The 22,506-nt window shown below is 34.9% G+C and overlaps 1 protein-coding gene across 1 annotated transcript in view; it reads right to left on the reverse strand.

Moving 5' to 3' along the window:
- Positions 1 to 376: 376 nt before the first annotated feature.
- The window catches only part of Rh50 (Rhesus blood group-associated glycoprotein Rh50), a 34,058-nt gene continuing 11,928 nt past the window's right edge, over positions 377 to 22,506 (reverse strand). Inside the window, exons 5-8 of the mRNA XM_014238909.3 lie at positions 11,790 to 11,980; positions 4,833 to 5,033; positions 845 to 938; positions 377 to 786 (exon numbers count right to left, since the gene is read on the reverse strand). Coding sequence (XP_014094384.2) covers positions 689 to 786; positions 845 to 938; positions 4,833 to 5,033; positions 11,790 to 11,980 — 584 coding nt within the window. The 3' untranslated portion in view covers positions 377 to 688. The remainder of the gene's footprint in view (positions 787 to 844; positions 939 to 4,832; positions 5,034 to 11,789; positions 11,981 to 22,506) is intronic.

Here is a 22,506-nt window from a genome sequence, read left to right on the forward strand (position 1 = left end):
GGCGCCAACGTACTGCTGACACTCTGCCGGCGTCCAAAAGGCGTGAAAGTTTGTCGAAACTTTATACAAATTCGACAAAAATTATGGCAAATTGGCACAAGGCATCGCAGTAGTCGTTGAAAAATAAGAGAGAAAATTAAAAAGTTGAAAAAAAAAATTAAAAAAATTGTAAGAATAGGTGGCGAAGAAATTCTTGAAAAGTGCATTTGGGCGTTGCGTTCATAGCACACACATACTTGTGAATACACACACAAGCGCACGTGAGCATTACGCTGATTAAAAGTTTCTACTAATGAGACGAAACAAGAAAAGTCAAATAAATAAATATTTGTAATTACCAAGGAATTGCAATTACTTTAAAGTAAAAAAAAAATCATTTAATTTTTGCTTCGAAATTGCTCGTGTTTATTAAGTGTGAAATGAAACATAGAATTTGATTTTGCTCTAAATTGAAAAAGCTTAACATTGGTAACATCAGAAAACTAACAAACAACAACTGAAGTTATTCAAATGAATTACATTTATATGATTACAATTACATTGTGTTGGACTCCACAAAGCTACAGCACTTTGGCTGCTATACTAATATATATAAAAGAAAAAAACTTAAACCCCTACAAATGAAGTGTTTAAAGCTTTCATATAAAAAGCAAATGTTACAGAATTCATTTCTTTTAGGGAGTTTTTACTAGTCTTCTTTGTGATCTGGCACCTCCCAGTGTAGTTCGTCCTGATGATGTTCGTCTTTCTGCAATTTTCGCATGCCCGTGTATTTAAGGATAGTACCTAGATGATAAGAATAACATTAATATCACAGTATGCGTAAGAAGGGTACTTCAATTACCTGTTATGATGCCACCGACAATAGCAACCAGTACGGTGACAGCAATGGCGCAAAGTTGGAAACCAGCTTGAGCGGCGGCTGAACGTTCATAACCCTGCAAACATAAGATCGACAGTTATTTGCTAAAATCTTTAATTAGATGGCTATTTTAGTTTTTTAAGTTGAACTGTAAGCAACTTTCATATATAATGTCGTTAATGACAAGCACGCGTCATCCCTAGCCATACATTGAGTAATAAATTAAAACTCTGTGAACTATGATAAAAGACTACTAACTTTATAAGTCAGATTCGTAACACATTCCCGTAGTCAGTTTCAGTTAAACCTACTCAAAGATTTCTTATACTATCGAACACTCGCAAAAACAAAGATTTCTATCAGCCATAGGATTATACCATAGGAGTAGAAGAACTTAACAACTCCGATTTGTTTCAAAATTTATACACCGGCTTCTCATGTGATACAAAGCTATTTTCCATGTGTCTTTTTTAGTAGATATGTAATGAAAATTTCCAACAAATAAATTAAAAAATTGAAAATATATACAAAACATAAAATTCAAACTGTTTTTAGTAAAAAATTAGAAAAAAATTTTTTTTTTTTTAAAACTTAAAATATTAGGTAAAGTAAAAAGTTCGTTCATCAAATATGCGCCGTTTTGTTCGCAAACTTATTGCCAACGAGATGCCAACTTCATTATACCCCTCTCGTAGAAGACTGCGTTCCTATTGCCAAAAAACTCGGAGAGCCAATTTTCATAGGCCTCTCTTGAGGCTAACTTCTCACCATTAAGCGCGTTCGCCATGGACAGGAAAAGATGGTAATCACTTGGTGCCAGGTCCGGACTATAAGGTAGGTGCATTAGAACCTCCCATCCGAGCTCCAGGAGCTTCTGGTAAGTCACCAAAGACGTGTGTGGCTTGGCGTTGTGCTGATGGAACACAATTCGGCCTCTGTTGATCAAAGATGGCCTCTTCTGGCTGAGTGCTGCCTTCAAGCGGTCCAGTTGTTGGCAGTAGAGGGCCGAATTGAGCGTTTGGCCATAGGGGAGCAGCTCGCAGTAGATGATTCCTTGCCCATCCCACCAAACACACAGCAAAACCTTCCTTCCTTCGACCACGACCGTTTGCGCTCGATGTTGTCATAAGTGACCCATTTTTCATCGTTAGTCACAATCCGCTTCAGAAACGGGTCGCCTTTGTTGCGATTCAGCAGCGATTCGCAGATGGAAACTCGGTTCATCATGTTTTTTTGCGTTAGTTCTTGTGGCACCCAAACATCGGGCATCTTTTTGAATCCAAAGTTATGCAAATGGTTCCAAACGGTTTTCTGGCTTATCTTTAGTTCCTCATCAATTAAATAAGTGCTCACGTGACTGTCTGTTTCCACTATTTCCATGATTTTATCGAAATTTCGACGACAGGCCTCCCGACGCATGGTGCATCTTTGACATCGAAATTACCGGAACGGAATCTAGCAAATCACTTTTGTGTTACATGTTCGTTTACAGTATCGGGCCCATAAACTAAATTAATGTTTTCAGCCGCTTTGGCTGCTTTTTCGCTTTGATCGAAGAAAAATTGTAAAATATAGCGAATTTTCTCTTTGTTGGTGTCCATCTTTGACGAGCGCTCACAACGACCTGCGTAAATCAATCAAAGACAAACTTTTAGCGCGATTAAACACGTTTTCAGCGACGTATAGTATGACATAACGCGACACGTAACACTAGTACTATGGACAATAACGCCATCTCTTAGATAAAAACCGAACGAACTTTTTACTTGACCAATATATACTATTTTGAATTTGTCAAACAAATAACAACTCTTCTAACAAATGAACCGAGAAATCAAAATTAATTTAAAAAAAAAGTCACTCCCAAATGATCCGCTTTTTACTAAAAAAAAATTTTTATCAAAAAATTTTAAAATATATATAATTTTTTATTTATCAAACAAATAAATTTTAACATTTAACACCATATGTTCTAGTTCTTTCGCAAAGAACTCCTTCTTCATTAAAATATTGTGATGATGTGTTATAATCAGGGTTGCAAATAATGCATTAAAAAAGTAATTGAATTAACATTTGAACTAAATTTTTTTTATTTTGTAATCCCAAATACGGTATTAAATAATCAAATTAAAATAATAATAAAAAAAAAATTTTATCTCGCATACCGGTTTAAAAAATTTTTTTTAATATAATACCACATAACAGATGGATCACATTGGGCCTCCTATAGGCCTAGGTGCGTCGTTAGACAGCCACTCTACCTACCTACATACCTACCAGATTGAAAAATAAGAAATAAAAATTTAATCTGAATTATATAATTAAGAATTATAAAAAGAGTTTAATTTAGAATTAACATTTTTCGCGTTCGTTCAAGTCAAAACATAATATTTTTATTTTTTAGCACCACATCATTCTCGGAAGCCAAATGTAGGCAAAATACTTATACTTGTGCCAATCAGGAACACCAATATAATATGTATATAAGAGCTGACAATGAATCTCAATCCTTAACCCCTCCACGGAGTCATGATAAAATATCTGAATTGTAAGTATAAATTACTTATGTTAACTATCATTTTTAAATCGTATAAAACGGACCAGCCTTTTGAAACTTTTTAATTTACTCTGAATCGACCACCTAACATAAAAATTCTATACTCTTTTGAATTTTTAATGTCGATATAAATTTCGTTATAGGTAGGTAGGTAGGTAGAGTGGCTGTCTAACGACGCACATAGGCCTATAGGAGGCCCATTGTGATACCACCGGGACTAATGTTCCCTTACTCTATCGTCTCCTCTCTGAACCAACCTGTGCTCCTGATGAAGCTCATCAGTACAAATAATTTTATATTAGCAACTTCTAATACGTCGTCAAAGAACCCACGTCCAATAGTTGCGATTCTTTTTCTGTATAGAGCTTTACATTCGCATAGAAGATGTTTTACAATCTCCTCTTCTTCTACTTCCTGACAGCTTCTACAATAGTCGTTGTAAGGTACACCTAGCCTGCTGGCATGTCTACCAATTAGACGGTGACCTGTTAGTACTCCTATCAGAGTTCTTATGTCATTTCTTTTGAATTTTAATAGTCGGTTTGTGCGACTCACGCTCCATTCCTGCCAAGCTAGCCTGCTGCCCTCTTTTTCAGGGGTTAACTGTAGAGTGGTACCTGTTCAGGCTAGTTCATCTGCTTCGCTGTTACCAGGGATATCACTATGCCCTGAAACCCATTGCAGGTTTATCGTGAAGTAGGATGTTAGATCCTCTAATAGATCAAGACATTCTTTCACTATCCTTGATGAGACCATAAGAAACTTGAGTGATTTCAAGGCCGCTTGGCTATCCGTATATATATATACATATATGCTTCTTGTTGTGAGCACACTTTTTGTCAGTACAACAAGGCTTTTTTTGATTGCTGTGATCTCCGCCTGGAAAACACTGCAGTGGTTTGGTAAGCGGAAGGCGATTTTGGTGTCCAAAGTTGCCGAGAAGACAGTTATACCTTCCATAAATTTGATAACTTAGACTTTGATCTGTTGTTTGTAAGTTTCAAAAAGAATTAGGTATAATACTCAAATTAAAAATAAAGTTTGTTACAAAGAAGTAATTTTTTATTATGTTAAACGTTTGTCAGAGCTGACCCTGCACAGGGTATATTAATTTTGTCACGAAGTTTGTAACACCCAGAAAAATACGTAAACTCTATAAGTATATACATATATAAAGAGCTGAGTCGATTTAGCAATATCCGTCTGTCTGTTTGTTCGTCTGTCTATATATCCCACTATAACATATAGCTGCCATTTAAATTGACTGAACAAAATCGAGATAAAAGTCTTTTTGAACCTTTTTATGCTGTAAAAAATTGATCTGTGAAGAGTATTAAAGTACAGTGTTTCAGTGTAACAGAATTTTGCTGTTTTTTGCCTTTTTTCAAGATAAATATATACGCATTTACTTACTCCAAGAATAATTGTTGAGTTGCTATTCTCCGGTGCTGTAGCCATAGCTGGGAAGATTTGACTCAATTCGGACTTGTAGTTTTCTCTTGTGACCAAACCGGCAAAGATCGCTGAGGCAATCGCTGAGAGGATGGCTGGCATGCCGTGTAAATTGTGAATGCCGCAGGTATCGTGTATGCCCAGTACAGAGGTAATGCGGGGCTGCAAAAACACAATTGAAATAAAGGGAAAATGTAACCAAATGTGCTTAAATTAATAAAGGAGTTGATTAATTACATGTTCGTAGACAAATATTATATATACTTGTACGGATAATACATCTATTTCAATTAATAAAGTTCTCACGTAAATCAAAAGTTAACTAAATTTATTTAATGTAAAGCATTAACATAGACTAAATAATATGATAATTAATAAATTCTAATTTCGGAACGTACTCACAAATTCCGCAAACATTGAGTATCAATCAACTAAATTATGTTTGCAATTTGAAAGGCACTTAATTAGCTAAATCAGTGCAATTAGTTTCGAATTATTTAAATTAATGAAAAATTTAATGAAAAGGAAAAAAGTGCTACTTAAGAGCAATTTCCTCTGACACTTCAAAAGGCACACTCGACTATTATACTAAATATAAAATTTTTTTTATAGTATTTGAAAAAAAAAATAAAAAAAATTATAACGGCGCGAGTGGGGAAAAATTGCATTCAAAATTGTTCAAAAACTACTTGTGGCACTCAATGCGCCGCGGTTACCTCTGCACAGCCGCAGTCACACTAGGGAGCGGGCCATAGAGAGAGGTAGAGAGGGGCGCTTGTTCTGGGCTTGAGTGCTGTGCCGTTATATGTTTGCATAGCTACATTAAATTTATTCATATTGCCTGCACACCCTTAGCAAACGATGTCATTGCAGTAATTCAATATTGCAGTTCGGTGGGAATGGTAACCGTCGCCTTTAATGCGGCAATCGACCTCATGCAACTAAATTGAAAATTGAGCATTTTATATTACAGCAAAGCGAAGTGTTGGCAAAAATACTAATGTGCTTTGTTGAGGGCATATTTACAAGTGTTGCTGTGGATGTGTGTGCGCATCCAACGCCATAATTACTCGCTCCTCTGGCAAATTGCGGCTTCCCTGCCTGTCTATCTCTTTGTCTGTGTGTCTGTCGGTTAGTTGTGTGGCGTTGCCTGTTTTGATGGCCTGTAATGGCTCAATAATATGCTTCGTCGTTTGTCGTCAGCCTCAACAGCAGGGCAAATAAGTAAGGGGTATGGGTGTGAGCGTGCAGTAGCCTGTCACTGGCGGTTGCGCTAGCTAAGTACTCTTCAGTGACTAATTTGCATTTTGAATTAAATTTAATAAATTTTGTTATAAAATAATGACTTTTACTTATATATGTTATATATATATATTTAACGATTGCATGTACATATGTATATATTTTTATGTGTAAGAGTGTGAGTTCCAATCGTTCGCTGCTGCATACCGTGGTTGAAACTTGTCAAGGGCACTTTTGATTTTTCTCGGTAATTAAAGTCAATGCGTTGGCAAAGGAAAATAGACATACATATACATGCAACTCTGTAGAACTTATAGCAATTTCATGCAGTATTTTAATTAATTTTTACATCTAAAATGCAATTAACTAATTAAGTACGAAAGTTGCCGGACTTTTTTTAAACAACGAAAAGTGCAATTTCAGCGAAGTTTTGATGTGTTTGAGAGGAAATTTTATTCGAATACGACAAGTTTATACTTTGGATTCAGTTTTGAAAAACAAGAAATTTGTTTATTATAATATATTTCAAGAGATTTAATAATTTGCATCATAATTTGTTGTTTGTAATGCGAATGAAATTATATTTGTTACTGAACAGATTTTTTCACTACAACGGCATTTTTTTATGTTGCTACAACAACATTTAATAATAAGAATGACTTCGTTTTGAGCCGCCGTGCTGTAATGGTTGTAGATTCCATCCAAATTTCTTGTAGTGTTCCAATGGAATATCCACCCAATTGTCACAAGAAGTATCGAGAACTTCAATACTTTCCTCATCGAATATGGCAAATTACAACTATTTTGTAAATCATAGATTCTGCTTGAGCTATGCCTAAGGTCGAAAGATCCCCCACAACTAATTGCTATTGTAATTACATAACTTTAACTGAGCGAGAAGCCTCTAAGAAGTAGGCTTCGGTGGTTGTTAATAAATGCGATATCTTCTTATTCGAAATATTTTCAGAACTTGTCTTATAAATATTTTCCTTTAATGTTTAACATACTACATATATAGCTTTATCGAAAACTCAAAGATCCTCCTGTAAACTCGGTTAAAATTATATAATCTTAGTAAATATTGTCGTTTTCTAGAATTTCTAAGAGAATTTAAAAAAAATTCACGTTAAAGTTATATATTAAATTGTAATTTTTAGGGTAAGACGGTGGAAAGCACAACCATACCGTTCATAATATTTCCTTTACTTGAGCCAAATTGTATTGAATATCTGCGTTGTTTTTCAAATTAGACGAATGATAACGAAACATACATACATATTATGTTGGTCTTTCAATGGCATATTCCATACTATACCTATATACCACCTGATTAAATTTGACCCGAACCGGCAAAAAAAAAACATTTTAAAGTATTGTATTTTAATACAAATCTTTATAAACGCTTTCAAAAGATATTACTTTTGAGCCAATATAAATATGCCAACGCTTAATCCAATTTACCATACACTTGCTATAAGCCTCAGCCCCGGATGGTCTCAGTATGAATTTTGGTTTTTCGGTTTTGCCTCATTTTTAATTGTTGGATAGTTTCCGACGTCATATTCAGAAACAGACGTATTGTCCCCAGTAATTATGCGTTTGATGAATGTACGTCCTCAGCTACGTTGTCAAGCATTACTTCTGCAACCTCAACTAGATGTCGTTTTTGCAAAAGATTAATACCGAAAACATTAACCAAAACGTATTGAGTTGATCGATAAGAGATGTTGAGATCATCTACTGTCATTTTGATGCCAACACGACGACCTTCAAGCAGTTTTCTCTACTTTTTCGATGTTGTCGTCTTTAACAGAAGTGGATGGACGACTCGCATGAGGCAAGTTTTCGATGACTTCACGACTTTCACAGAATACTTTGTGCAATTTAAATACTTGTGTTTGTTGTAGAGTAAACTTCGCCAAAACACTTCTGCAAAAATTTTAAAGATTTTTAATGGTAGCAGTGTTTCCATTGGAAATACAAAATAAGCAAACTCGTTGTTAAATAGTTTGACACATGAAAATTAAACTTTGCTCGAACATAACAAAAAGCTTTACCAATAAATTTGGTTACGCTCGCAGTATAAATGGACCAGTTCTAGTAAAATTTGATTAGATGGTATTATGTATCGTAAGATTACCACAAGTTTCTCTAAATTAAGTATTAAATATATTAAGAGGACCACTAGCATTGGAAGGAATTGGCCTCTCTGAGGCCTCTGTTAGGTTATTGGTTTAGCTTTTTCTAGTATTTGTGGTTTATCCTTTTATTTTACTAGAAAAATTTTAAGTCGGCCTTGAATGGATATACAGGTTTCATTTTATGTTTTTGCATAAACGAAACACTATACAAGTGAAGGTACACAGATTGTATTGTATTTCGGTTCTAAGTAATAGTAATGTTTACCTCTAACCACTTGAATGGATTAAAGAATAAACTACAAATGTCAATAAATTCTGCTAAGTGGCTCAAGTGGCTATGAATGTAAGGTGGTCGTACTTATGCCTTAATATAAAAAAATTAATTTATGGTGGAATGGTACACTTTTTATGATTTCATGAATAAATAGATTTCTAATAAATAAGAAAATGATATTTTTTGTGCCTAGTTTCATTTAGGTATTTTGTCTTACAGGCTTTAATAACTTTTATTACATTCGTCCTTATCAGACCCAAATTGTAATTAATTGGTTATTAGTAGTTAACTAGCTCTTGATATTTCGCTTAAGGAAAACATAAATATTAGCAAATAATTTTACTTGCCCCAGGGGCACTCTTTCTCAAATTTCAAACAACTTTAAGCCCAAAATTACAAAAGGCTCCCCTCTTTCTAAAAAGATGTTACTTTATTTATTTCTTGAGTTCATAGAGAAATAGTTTAATTTGCCCATTGCTTACACCAATTCGGACCCTTAAAAACAACGCCAACAAATTAACAACAAACTATTTTACACCACAAATAAATATCTTATTGATATGCCTTGCAATAACGGCGTGTATCTGAGTGTGTGCTTGTGGTTTTTGTTGAAAATATGCGATTTATTGCCCAAGTAAAAATAATGAAATATTTCTCGCAAAATACTTGTAGTTACGAGTGTACTCTCGACACAGTGTGTTAAAAGCAATGACTCCCATTATTATGCGCTTAGGCCAAATATTTTAATTAAAATTTTCCTTTATTGGACCGTAAACCGAAATTGCCATTAGTAAAATTTGTGTATAATAAAGTTTCGGAAAGAGATTGTTAAGCGTGCTGGCCAACTAACGGAGCTGTGTCCAATGTTTGACCTTTTTTGTTGGCCGTAAGGCAGCTAGTTTCAAATATTTGCTTATGTGTTTGCACTTGTAGTTGTTGCAGCGTGTAGCTACTCACTCATACACAGAAAGCTGGAGGTGGCGGTGGGGCTGGGGGTTAACAATAAAAATAACAACAAGCTCACTGAAAAACAAGGCTACTGCTAATATCATAATGAATATTGCTCTAGCTAATAACAACAACAACAGCACAAACATGGTGTAGCAGTGGGCCGTACATGAAATGTCAAGGGTGCAATTGAATGAGCGTCACCACAGTATCAACAAGCTCGACCCGAATGTATATTCGATGTATGTAATACTTGGTGTAATTGTTGCTGTAAAGCCATAACCGGTACGTAATCCAGGCATATCAACACACAAATGTATAGATACGAAAGCATGTGTAACATATATATTAATATTTATGGACATTTTTACTACATTTACAATGAAGAGCTTCACAAACAATAAAAAACAGGAATTATCAGTTTTTGTAATTCAGAAAATGTAACTTAGTTGTTAAATGCAAGCTTTTTTGATGTATGCTTTATAAAACTTATAGATGTAGGCGTGTATACACTTGTGTACTCATTGACTTACCTATACATACATATGTATTGCACATTTTAGTACACATATTCGTATATACTTATCATTAAATTTCCAAAGTTTGTATGTAGAACACAAACGCAGACCCTCACTGCTATGTATGTACATACATATAAATTTGGCTGGTCATACAGAGCGTATGAGTAACATTTCTCTATTCATTAGTCGCTAATGGCTTTACGAGTTGTCTCGAATGCACTTATTGTTATATATGTATGAATAATTGGTACACAATTAGCTTTTATCGGTTGGGTATGTTTGTTACTTTTTCTATAGAGTCTTGGCTCGTGTATAACTGTTGAAAATACCAACAAAAAAATTAATTCCATTGTATATATGTACAAGAGAGGTCACTTGTTTTTTTCGACAGAGAGACATAGCTGCTTTAGAGTCTTCTTTATTAGCAGTCGATAATTTTAATAATAAAGTTTTGTCACAAACTATGAAATTGTCTTTTGAATAAAAGCTCAGCAGCTTCGAAGATTTGATTTTTTGGGGATGCCGATTGATTTAATGAAGACAAAAACTATTTTTTTTTTTAATTTTTAAGAGCTATTCTACCTTAACTACCTCAACTATCTTTACATAAATAAGCGCATTTAAAGTTTAATTTTGTGAGAGTTTCAGATGAATTTATCTACACTTTTGGCCGAGCTTTTTCTCCAATTTTGAAATTTGTAATAAACAGAACAGTGTGTTGTCCTTGCGGTTTTAATCCACTTCGGAAGCACTATCGACTTTTATGAGCAGCTTTTTTATAATAGAAATGCATGTCCAGTTTTACCATTTTCTAGCTGCTCGCACAAATTTAGGTCCTTGTATGGAAAATTTTTTTATATGTCGAAATATCTACACAAAATTCGCATGTATTATTGTCGAAGGCAACGCTGTAATTTTCGATCAAATTGTTCTGATTGGACCACTATAGCATGTAGCTGCCTTACAAACTGATCAATCAAAATCAAGTACTTGTAAGGAAACTTCTTTATCATGGTTATCTTGGATGCCTTCGTAGTGCCACATTCTTTTAGTCCATTGCACCAAAGCATTGGGGGCGAAAGCTGTCTGGCATCAATATCCGCGGCATGGAATTTATTTGAGATTCTATGAATTACAGATCATTTGGCACAATTCTCATGCAGATTTCCGAATTGGTTTTTATTTCAATAATTGGAAACAATTTTCAATCTCAATAGAATCATAAATGTCACTCCCACCAGCGCATATGTAGCGTCAACTCGCGCACAGCTTCCTAGAATCCCTTCGAAAATCCGCCCAAAACCAACGCATTTATTTTGAACACAATTCAATAATCTACAGAATGCCTACAAAATGGACGATAATTATTGAACATTTTGAAATGCAAGTGAAATTTGTAGCAACCGAGCCGATGTATGCGCACCTAATTGCATGGCTGGTTGCACAGCGTAATGAAATGTGTTGCGGGCGTGGAATGCCGAATACTATAGAAGGCTTAGGTCAAAATTCCATATTCACTAATTAGCAGCGGTGTAAATGTGCCACACAAACACACACACGCACCCACATGCGTTTAGGCCTATGCGCTAATGCATAGCTTTGTTTTTGTGTTGCAACATGCGATAAAAAAACAAAACTTTGCAATAACCAGGAGGCACTTGCAACAAAGCGAGCTTAAAAGCATGTCGGGCACAAAAACAACCAATAATATGTACATAGTAACACATATGAAATTGTAGCATGACAAAAGTGAAGTGTAAGCAGTGTGTAGCAGGGAGAATTGCGAACTTACCGAGAGGTAGTTATAACCCAACACCGAAATGCAACCGGCAATGATGCCAATTAATATAGCGCCATGTGCACCGACTAGCAAATTACAAATAGTGCCGATGGCAACGCCGCCAGCCAGTGTTGAATTCTGTACATGCACCATATCCAATTTGTTCTCGCGACTAACAAGTGCCGATACTATGAATGTTGTAACTGCAAAGAGACAAAACATAGACGTATTGGTATTGGTATTATGACGGCATGCTAAAATGTATGAATAGCGCAAAAATATGATCACAAATACAAGCAAAGTGTACACAATTACAAATGTGCGATATTGATGTATGCGCACCCGATCTGCTGCATATATTAATGGCCTGGCGGGAAAACGAAAAATATGCATATTAACCCCATACATGCGCACATTCAGTATGAATGTGTATTCAGTCAGCGCAGTTATGTGCGTTGTGGACACACCGACGAACCATAGATTTCGAACTCAATTCCTAATTTTATTATGTTTATATCATAAAAATCTTTCTCAAAGGTCTTGAAAATATAATAATTAATATATTATATTAAATTTACACCCTTCCCGTGTTTGGCCTCATCCAGTTGAATATAAAATGTATGACCCTGTAGTATTAAAAAATTTTACGCGTTCGAGCAATAACGGCTTCATTGATTGAGTTGATTAGGAAATTCAACTTCGACTTCAAAAAGGCAATGGATCCAACATGATCCGTTCGATATACTGAAAGCACCATCTTGTATGTTGGTTGTGTAAGCCTTGTATAACTTTCAGCTATTATTTACAAATGAATACTAGTTTTAAGCTCTTTAGTGGTCCGAAAATTGTTGACGTGCATTTTCTTGTTCTAATAACTCCAAAACAAGAGGTCGAATAATGCTTAATACGGAGATCTTAGTGTCAAATAAATGGCCTCCTTCTGGAAATCAGGCGTTCATCGATGTTTTTCCAGAAACCGGATTGTCTGACAGTGTGCCAATAGCTGTCGAGCCCTAATCCATGCATTTACGGCCAGACATAATGAGCTCACATTCATCAATATCGATTTTCAATGACTGTTGCGTTTTTGGTTTCAAAAAGCATGAGCAGTGATGGTTTTGGTGCAAAGGCTGCCTAAGCAATTTCCTTTTCGTACTGCTATTAAGTTTCATGCTTTTCGATAGATTTTCGAAATAAAGACAATTTAGTTACCATCAATATCAGATAACGGAAAACCCCGTCATTCATCGAAATATTCTTCATATTTCGAGGACTATTTCTAGGGCAAAGTATCCCTATCACTTCTAACTTATAATCAGTTCTAATTTGAAACCTCACGATCCTCTGCATTCACTCAAGGTTAGTGTAAGGCCAGCTATGCTTATTTTAGTAACTAGCTTAGTTTACGTAACTACAGTCAAGTCCGTAACAAAAATTCTTCTATTCTACTTTACTCCAGATTGCTACAAAGGCACGACCACAAATCAAAGACGAAAACGGTTTATATTGTCATAACATCATAAAATATATATATGCATAAATAATTAGAATTTAAAGAGAGTTTGATTACAGGAATAGTTGACTGGAAAAACAGTGTGGGCGGTAACACGCCACGGTCATCGGTTTAAGATTTTTGATCACTTGAAATTGTAACCCCATAAGCGGAGGCTTCCTAAAAACCTTCATTAGAGACAGTCATCCTTTCGTTATTAAATTAAAAAAAAATCAAAACCACGTAATTATGGAAATTGCACCAAACTACTAAATTTGACTGCTGCAATTAGGCCCAACACCTGTCGTAGGCAATCGCACCAAATTATTTAGTACTATAATTATTATATTTAACTGTAATCCAAGGCAACATTTGCATTCATTGTTCACTGTTTGCTGTATATATGTATAAGCACATAAATACAATTGTTGTAGTTAAGCTTCGAGGTACATGAATAGACCGCTGTTATCACTGTCACACTGAGCCATCAGCTTAAAGCGGCTAATGATGACATTATGATTTATTGTTAGTGAGCAACACGCAAAGCTACACACATGTATTTTATACTATTCAAATGTAAAGGTTATTTTTGTAATTATGAATAGACAGACATATTTGTTTTACAAATGTAAATGTTGCAGAATAAAAGGTAATAATATGGAACTTTTACCCTGGAAGTTGTTTGGATATTCAACTTTTTTTTGAGCTTCGATTGGTTATCGAGCCTCGAGTCCAATCCCAGAAAGTGATAGTCGCGCGTATGTTACGACAAATTACATTTCGTTTGTGCTACCATAAAGCTTTTGGTAGAGTTAGAATTCAATAAGATAACGAAGTCACATTAGGAGCAGCTTTAATTTTTAATTAAGAATTGGTCGTCTCTTTTTTTTGGGAAGTTGATGTAACAATAAGTGAATTTAAATTTAACAAACTTTTTCTGCTGCCGAAAAATAGCCACCTCGAGGCAAGTCAGTTCAAATTATTAAACGCTTCTGCAGAAGGTTTCTGATAACGCTGGTATTACCCGCATAATTGAACAACTATGCTAACTAGGATAGCATTCCAATTATTGAGTTATATTATATATAGTTAATAATATTTTGTGTAATGGTCCATGTATATGGATTTACGAATATCCAGTTTACATAGGTTCATTCTTAAGTCGTAGACTATTTGGTTTATTTCGATATCGAGATCTTCTGTGAGTTAAAATTCCTGACCTTAAACTGGATGGTTGTTACCAGAGTTGTTGACGTAGTAAAGCTCCGAGCTATTTTTGTTCTGCAGGTTAATTCATTTGTATCGAAATGGTGTTTTTCTAAAACTGTTCATATGTGATTGATTAATATATTTTATTCCATACAAAAACCTCACAAAAGAGAATGAATTAAAAATAGGTCTGATTTTCATCCGTTTTTGACATTTCCAAGCTATTACGAAGCGGTACTGAAAGTCGATATTTGTTGAAGGGAAACGGAAATGCCAAGCAGTTTATTCGTTTAACATGCTCTAGGCAAGCAATAAATTAGAGCGCAGACTTACTTATAGCCATATTATCATTATTAGAATCGAAACGGCGTGAATTTGGCCAAACTTCACTGGTTTTGTAGCTGCTAGTGAGACAGTTTTGCAGCCCTTATTGCTTAGAAATCAAAACCTCGCAATTTGATGTTAAGATACGCGCTGACTCATACTAGTGGCCAGCGAATGCAAAATGATTTTATTATAAACAAAATTCATGCAACATAACCTCAAATAATTGAAAGCAAACACATAGGCATAAACGAAAATGCCGTGATTTCAATTTCACCGCAACGCATTAGCAACGTGCTTTTGCTTGTTTTTGCTGCTAGAGCACCAGCTTATACAGATGGTCATAAAAGTTATCGCACCGCAAGCGGTAATGCACAAAAACAATCAGCGCTGTGATGTGTAACATATGCGGTGGCAGGCAGAAGTTCAGCCATTTACCGAAGTGCCGTTACTGTAACAACCTAAATTACATGCACTGTAATGCAAATACTTGCATAATGAATGCCAATATATATACATTATATATATGTATATATGGTTATATATATACGTAAGTGTGTAAGTGCTGAGGTATGTTTCTCCTCCCTCTCTGCCAGTGGTAGCAACAGAACTGTTGTCAATGTCATATCAGTGCAAATTTTTGTTGAGTTAGATTGTGGTGCTTTAGGTTGTTTGCCTGCTGGCTGGTTGTTTGTACCATTAACTATTAGTTTATGTGGTGACTGCTCGTGTGCAGTGTGTAATTATAGTTGTTGTTTTGGTGTTACCAAAAAGTTATGGCACATTATGTTGCAGCATTACCGTATGTGTTGTACCGTTAAGCACAAAATGCCAACGTCGTGCAGTTACCAAAAGCTTGTTGCTCTAACACCCAGCTTACAAAGTGTACTCTGTTACAACTACAATAACAACTACAACTACAGCGACAACAACTGTATGGAGGCAGTGACTCTTTTGGCATTTTTGTGCAACATTTTAGCTTGAAAATCAATTAAATAAGATTTTTCCAAATAGCTACTACAAATGTTTACAATATTCTTCTACCACCTGCTCTCTAAAGTGAGATGTTGTTGTAATGCATGCAATTCACATACATTTACAACTACATATAACTGCACATATATTTGCATTTGCCTGGCTGTTGTGCGTGTTTGGCGGCGTTGAGTGTGCTTCGCATGGGCACCGGGGCGTATGAGTAACAGTAAACAGTTTAAATTAACACCGCCGCCGGTGTCATTTGAGCCATAAAATGTTTTTGCGCAACAAAATGGCAGCAACAGCAATAATAACAACACCCACATATGTGTATGTGTGTGTGTGGGTGGTCATAGCTATGCGCTTTATAAATAGTGCAACAGCTGCGCTAGCAAGCAAACATAGATATTGTAGATATAGTAGCCTCTACTCAATGGCAGCCGCACGGTTGCATTATTGTCTTGGGCTGGGGCATGGCACAAGTGCTACATGGTGTACAACATGTCGGCTGGCTTGCATGGTAATACTGCCCTAATGCCCAATACAACCGAACTTGGCCTAACTTTAATTACACCAGCGACAAGGGCTCAAGTGAATGACCGAAAACAAAATTATAACTACAACAGAAATATCAAATAGTTGTAGTTAATAGCAAATGTTAGGTGTGTATGTGTAGGCATTTTAATGTGCGAATATATATACTTGTATGTACCTACATAGTTGTGATGTAAACATCTCACATATTGTTTGTTGTTGTAGTTGTAGCTGCTTAAAATTGTTGTTGTTGCTGAGAAATAATTTCTCACAGGAGCTGTGTCTTGAAACTTCTGAAATTTGTAAACTACTAATTTTTCTAGCCCGAAATATTTAATAAATTATACCCTGAACATGGCGTATTAGGTTTGCTACGAAGTTTGTAACACGCAAAAAAGAAACGTCGGAGACTTATAATCTTCTTCTTTGTATAACCACGCTAACAAAAATGTTTGTGTTCCCGTTTTCACTGTGTTGCCGTTGAAGAAGACGTGCAATAGTGCACAACGTTATTTTTTCGCATGGACTTCAACAGGAACTCAGGTATAAATGCGTTGGCGCAAATTTAGCGACGACAACAACTACAAGCGCGGTGGCGTGTTTTCATTGGTCGATGTTATTTATCCGTTGCGTCTCACTCCTAACACAGTATTATACAGAAGTACATTTCGAATGCTATTCGGTATATGTTGCAAATACATATATCGGGTAATTGTGTATCGTTTACGTTGGATTTGTGGTTGCGATTTTTTTCCGCTTTTAGCGGAAATAAACTTTGATATCTTCTTTTTATTTTTGTGAGTTAGAAATTTTTAGATTAAATTCGAGATAAGAAGCGATTGAATTTTTTTTTGTTTTCTTGTGGTTGGTTTGTTGCAAATTTTACCGAAAATTGAATGGACCACGTTCATTTTATATTGGTGAGTTAGAAATTTTTTGGTAAATTTCAAGTGCATTGTTCGATAGTTAAATTTTTTATAATTTTTTTACAAGGTTTATTAGTTGGTTGAATCGACATCAGCAACACTTCAATTCGAGAGATAATTTCTTTATCTGTTTTGACTTTGAATTAGTGAACAAAACTGTGAAAATATTTTGTATGTTCGGTAGACGATACTTATTGCTAATCAGTCATTCATTAAATTAATTTAACTTTTTTTTGAAGTGTAGTGTCGTCGATGCACATACATACATGTATTTAAACAAGCCTTACCGTAAATCGCTTACAGGGAGAGTATAGAGACAACTAAATAGACAAAATATGCAGTTACGTAGAACACGAAATGTAATTAATGCTACAAATTAAAAATTTAATTGAAGTTGATGATAATGTTGATAACAATTCAGCTGAAATTTGAATTTCTTCAGAAGAAGGTGCCATTCTACGAAATTGCTGATTCCTATGCCGATAACTTTACGATATCACCTGAAGAACAAATGTACGCAGCAGAAGACAAGATAATATTTTTGTTGAAACGTCATATATACATTTAAGGAAGAATTAAGCCAAAATCAGGCACAGAAAAATTGATTAAATACTATTGAAATTGGTAATAAATTGTATTTGCTATTTGTCGGAATTCGAACACTGGCGACCCAAGTGTATATAAATAAATGACCAGCGCGAGTAGTTGAATCGAGGTGGGCTAACCGTCGGTATATATAATACTCAGTTTTTCAGATACCGATCTGATCGATCAAAATCAAGTTCTTATATGGAAAACTTGTTCATTGGACAAGATATTTTCATAAAATTTGGCAGGGAATATTACCCAAGGCAGCGCTACAATTTCTGAGCAATTTGTTCAAATTGGATCCGTAAAGCAGATAGCTGCCTTTTATGCTATATAAAATGCATAGGTGAATGGTATTATTGCTTTTATTGCGGGTTTACGTTTTTTCTTGTTTTTACTAACGATACAAAAACCGATGATGCTTCGTACACGAGAGAGAATCTTTAATATATATCTTTTTCCATTTTGAGAGATTGTAACATCTCTCAAAGAAGAGACAATGTAGGCCCGCGTGTGTTGCGATTGGCTGAGATTATGGGAAGATAGGTAAATGGAAAGTATACCTATACGTATAACAACTCATAGCTTTAACCTTGAGGCATGAGTCATTTGAATAATATGCGGTAAAGAAAGACAGACGGTTAATGATAAATAGAATTAGTAGTGTTTGCTTTGGCATTTATTTCTTGGAAAAGAAAATGTTGCTAAATGCTATTTTATCTAAGTTTCTATAAAAGCATTAAAAACCAATTCTTTGGTGACAATACTGAAGGGTTTCAGCAACAATAAATGGCAAAGGAAACAGTATTAAGCGAAAGTACACTTAAATGACGCCTTGTGCTTTCCTTAGGTTTCAAAGTGGCATATCTGGGACATTACTCTTACATACAAGTATACTAACCAAACAAAAACGATTCTTGCATAAAGCAGAAAGGCATTAAGCACTCGTTTCTAGAATTTCAAATTTCTAAATTTTCTTTGAAACCGAAAAAGGAGGAGAACATAGTAGAAGACTTTCCAATGCCTGTGAAAAGATCGCTTTTATTATACTTCCACCAGAGTAGTTACAAATCATGCCTTTATTAATTAGTTGCTGAATTTAATTAGTTTCGTCTTTAGAACCAGGTAATTATAATCTCGTCGAAATTGTCTTTTTAAATTTAAATTGAGTGTGAAAATTGCTACACAATTTTTTTATTTTATACATCATTTTCTATCTACTAGCTACAGTTTAAATAATCATCAATAATTCTATAAAATTTTTCTAATAACTGTTGCTTTCTACCAATATTGCGTAGACATTTTATTTCTTATTTGCTATATTTTATGTGCCGTTAGTGTCGCCTACGCTTGCGACGGCTAATTCGTTCATTGGAAACTGTGTTGCCACCTTTTCCGCAAAGCTGCCTACAGCAGTTTTCTGCAAACTGCTGCTGTCTATCAGCTTCTAGCTACAATTTCCAATTTCCATTTCCTTCTCTAGTTTGCACGCTATGATTGAGACATATTGTTGTTGTTGTCGTTGTTGACTGTTGGTAAACTAGTGTGCTTCTACATTTTTCCCTCCTCTCATCGCTATACTTTCAGCTATGTAGCTGTTGTTGTTGTTGGCATTTATACAAGTTTAGTTATTAGGTGACTACGAACAACTTTGTTGGACAAAGTACGCAATAAAGTCCGTCCTGAAATATTCCACCCATGCGAGTTGTGCGTGTATGTGAGTGCGTTGTTGTATGTACATAGGTGCTTTTTGAACGTGTTTAAAATAATTTTCGAAATGTGTTAAGGCTAGTGTTTGACATTTAATTAGTTCGTGAGTGGAATACAAAATTTTGTCGCGTGATCAGCGGCGCAACGCAAGCGTATAAATTCGTCTACCTCAAACAGTCAACACGTGTTGTTATAGCCGCCTACCGACATTTTAATGGATATATACATATCTATATATAGGTGTATACGAGTCCTACAATTTCAGTCACACTTATGTACTTACATTTGTGTGAGCTGATACTTTTCAAAGTAATTATGAGTATATTTGTTGGTGTGGAGTATTGAATTTCGGGTAGAGACAGTATTTTTTGCATTCCTATCAAAAAAGCTTTTTGCAGACAAATTGAAAAACAAAAATGTGAAAATATGTGACTCGAAAAGAAAAAAAGCGAATATGAAAGTCTTAGTGTTTATTTAAAATAAATTAGAAATATTTCATACATGATACTATTTAAAGTAGAATGTAATGCCACACTGCCTAATAGGATTCGTGCAAAAAAATTTATTTTAGAAAAATCTCCAGATTGATAAGATCATTAGTATTCACTGGGATTTTTTTTGTGTCGATTTTTGCTTAGCTTTCCGAAGAAAAAGTTGGGCACACCTGGTATAATTTAACATCTATTTCAGATAAAATCAATATCCGATCGTGAGAACATTTTTCAGTATTAACCTGGAGCCACTTTCGGTTTTAAACTTCAGAACATTACTCTTCGAGTTTAAGTAACGGTATATTAGAAGTTTCTAATAGCTTTAGATTCGTAGTCTTTACCTAAATTTTTATACACATAGAAAAATAATTTGTAGCACAGAAAGTATGTATGAATTAGTTTCAGTACATCCAGATCAATTTAATTTTTCGAAATAAGTGGAAACTCTATACGAAATTTTTTAACTTAAATCACATTCAGTTCAGAACCCTTATTTCAATATTTTTTATGAAATTAATACTTTATTGATATTTTTTAAGAAGATGGCAACATTGGTTGAAATATTTTGATTTGTGTGTTTTTAGATATATTCTTCCAATACCTCCCAATAAGATATTTCAGATATTGACAGAATGTATAAGGCAACAACTCAACCGGTTGTTTGAAAACCTTTACAATTATAAAGTATATTGGGGCTAAGTGAGGTATTCAAACGATTTTATCTCTTTTTGACCCAAGCTTAGAGATGCTTTCTGAGTTTCATTAAGATAACTTACATGTTGACCTTTATAACCAGTATAAAGTCAACAGGAAGTTCGAAAATCTTTATATCAGGTATATGGGGACTAGGGGAGGTATTAAACTGTTGTTATCAATTTTTTGCACCACGTCATATTATTTCTAAAACAAGATGCTCTCAGACTTTCATTAAGTTAACTCACGGATTGACCCGTATTTTTGTTCTAAAGTCAGCCATAGGTACTGAGGTCCACATATTCGGTATCTGATTGGGACGTCAGATGGCATATCTTAAATGCGCTTCGTTTGCAAAGTTGTATTTCGATAACATCATTGGTTCCCAATTTTCACATTGTACCATAACAACGTCGAAATAAAGATATGAACCTAATTTGTTTGATATTGGTCTAGCAGTTCTTGGGATGTAGGGTTTTCGTACCATCTCAAGTGGAAAATGTCACTTCTAGTCGTTTTCAACATAACCGTTATATAGGGAGTTTGATTTCACCTATTTTCACAGTGTTAGAGAAACTTCTTATCGGCAAATCAGGGGGCAATAGCTTTACCGGTTTATAGGGTGTGCACAATAAAAATATAAGAAACTTTTTAAAAATTATTAACCACAGATGCCGTTCCCTACTGCGGTTCACAGTGCCAAATCACAAAATTCGTTTTGCATCTTAATTTAATGCTTAGTTATAGCACTTTATAGGTTATCCATTAAAAACATATTGTGGACGTGATAATGGTCCGATTCTGCCCATATGCAACACCAACCAAGTTTTGTCGGGAAAGCTATATTTTTTACTTAAGTTATCGCTTGCACGGGTACAGACGGACGGACAGACAGTCAACCGGAATTCGACTTGTCTCGTCATATAGATCATTTTATATATATATGTGAATGAATGTTACCAAACCTAAATAAATGTCAACCTTATTTTACAGCATTTTAATTTTTGGAAACTTTTATGCGAGAAGCATTTTTTAGCCTAAAGCATTCTTAAACACCTTCAGTTCGGTATCCATATTTTAATTTTTGTTATGAAATTATTACTCTATGAGTAAATTTTGGTTGACATATTATATTTTAGTTTATGTGTTTTTAGTTATATTCCTCAAGCATCTCCTTTTGGATATTCTTCTTTATTTGTATATTGTAGTATATTTTATTTTTCAGGCAGGTGGCAACTCTTTTCCCTCAGTTTATTAAAGCTGCATATATGTACCATAGTACATTATTTATTTTACGTATTTACATATTATATTTGTACATGTAAATCCATCATAAGCTCGTAAAGGAACTGACAATGCCTCAAAACAAACACTTGTTGCCTGATCAAATTGCATGTGGATTAGGCTGATATCTGCACATTCCTATTGTATATACTTTATGTATGTGTGTGTGTGTTTGAAACTACGCCTTCAAGCATTAGAATCGTCCAACGACAGGTGTTTCAGTACAAAATGCTAAAGTTCTAACGGAAAATTTATGTATTCAAGCTTGAAACCCCCGGACGCATCCGTTCAAATTATGCGTGTGTGTGTGAATAGGTACGTATATGTACGCCTGTGTGCATGCAACCAGCATTAACTTTGCTTTAATGCGCTCAAGCATAAGTGTGAACATAAGTAGTACTACTGCCATTGTTCCTGTTTGTGTTCATGGTCCTTGTTGCCTGCTTGCATTGCATTGTTCACAGGCCGCTTACTGTTCCTGGCGCTTTTGTGCGAGAGTGCGT

The sequence above is a fragment of the Bactrocera oleae genome, chromosome 6 (genome assembly GCF_042242935.1).
Source record: "Bactrocera oleae isolate idBacOlea1 chromosome 6, idBacOlea1, whole genome shotgun sequence".
NCBI classification, from domain to species: domain Eukaryota; kingdom Metazoa; phylum Arthropoda; class Insecta; order Diptera; family Tephritidae; genus Bactrocera; species Bactrocera oleae.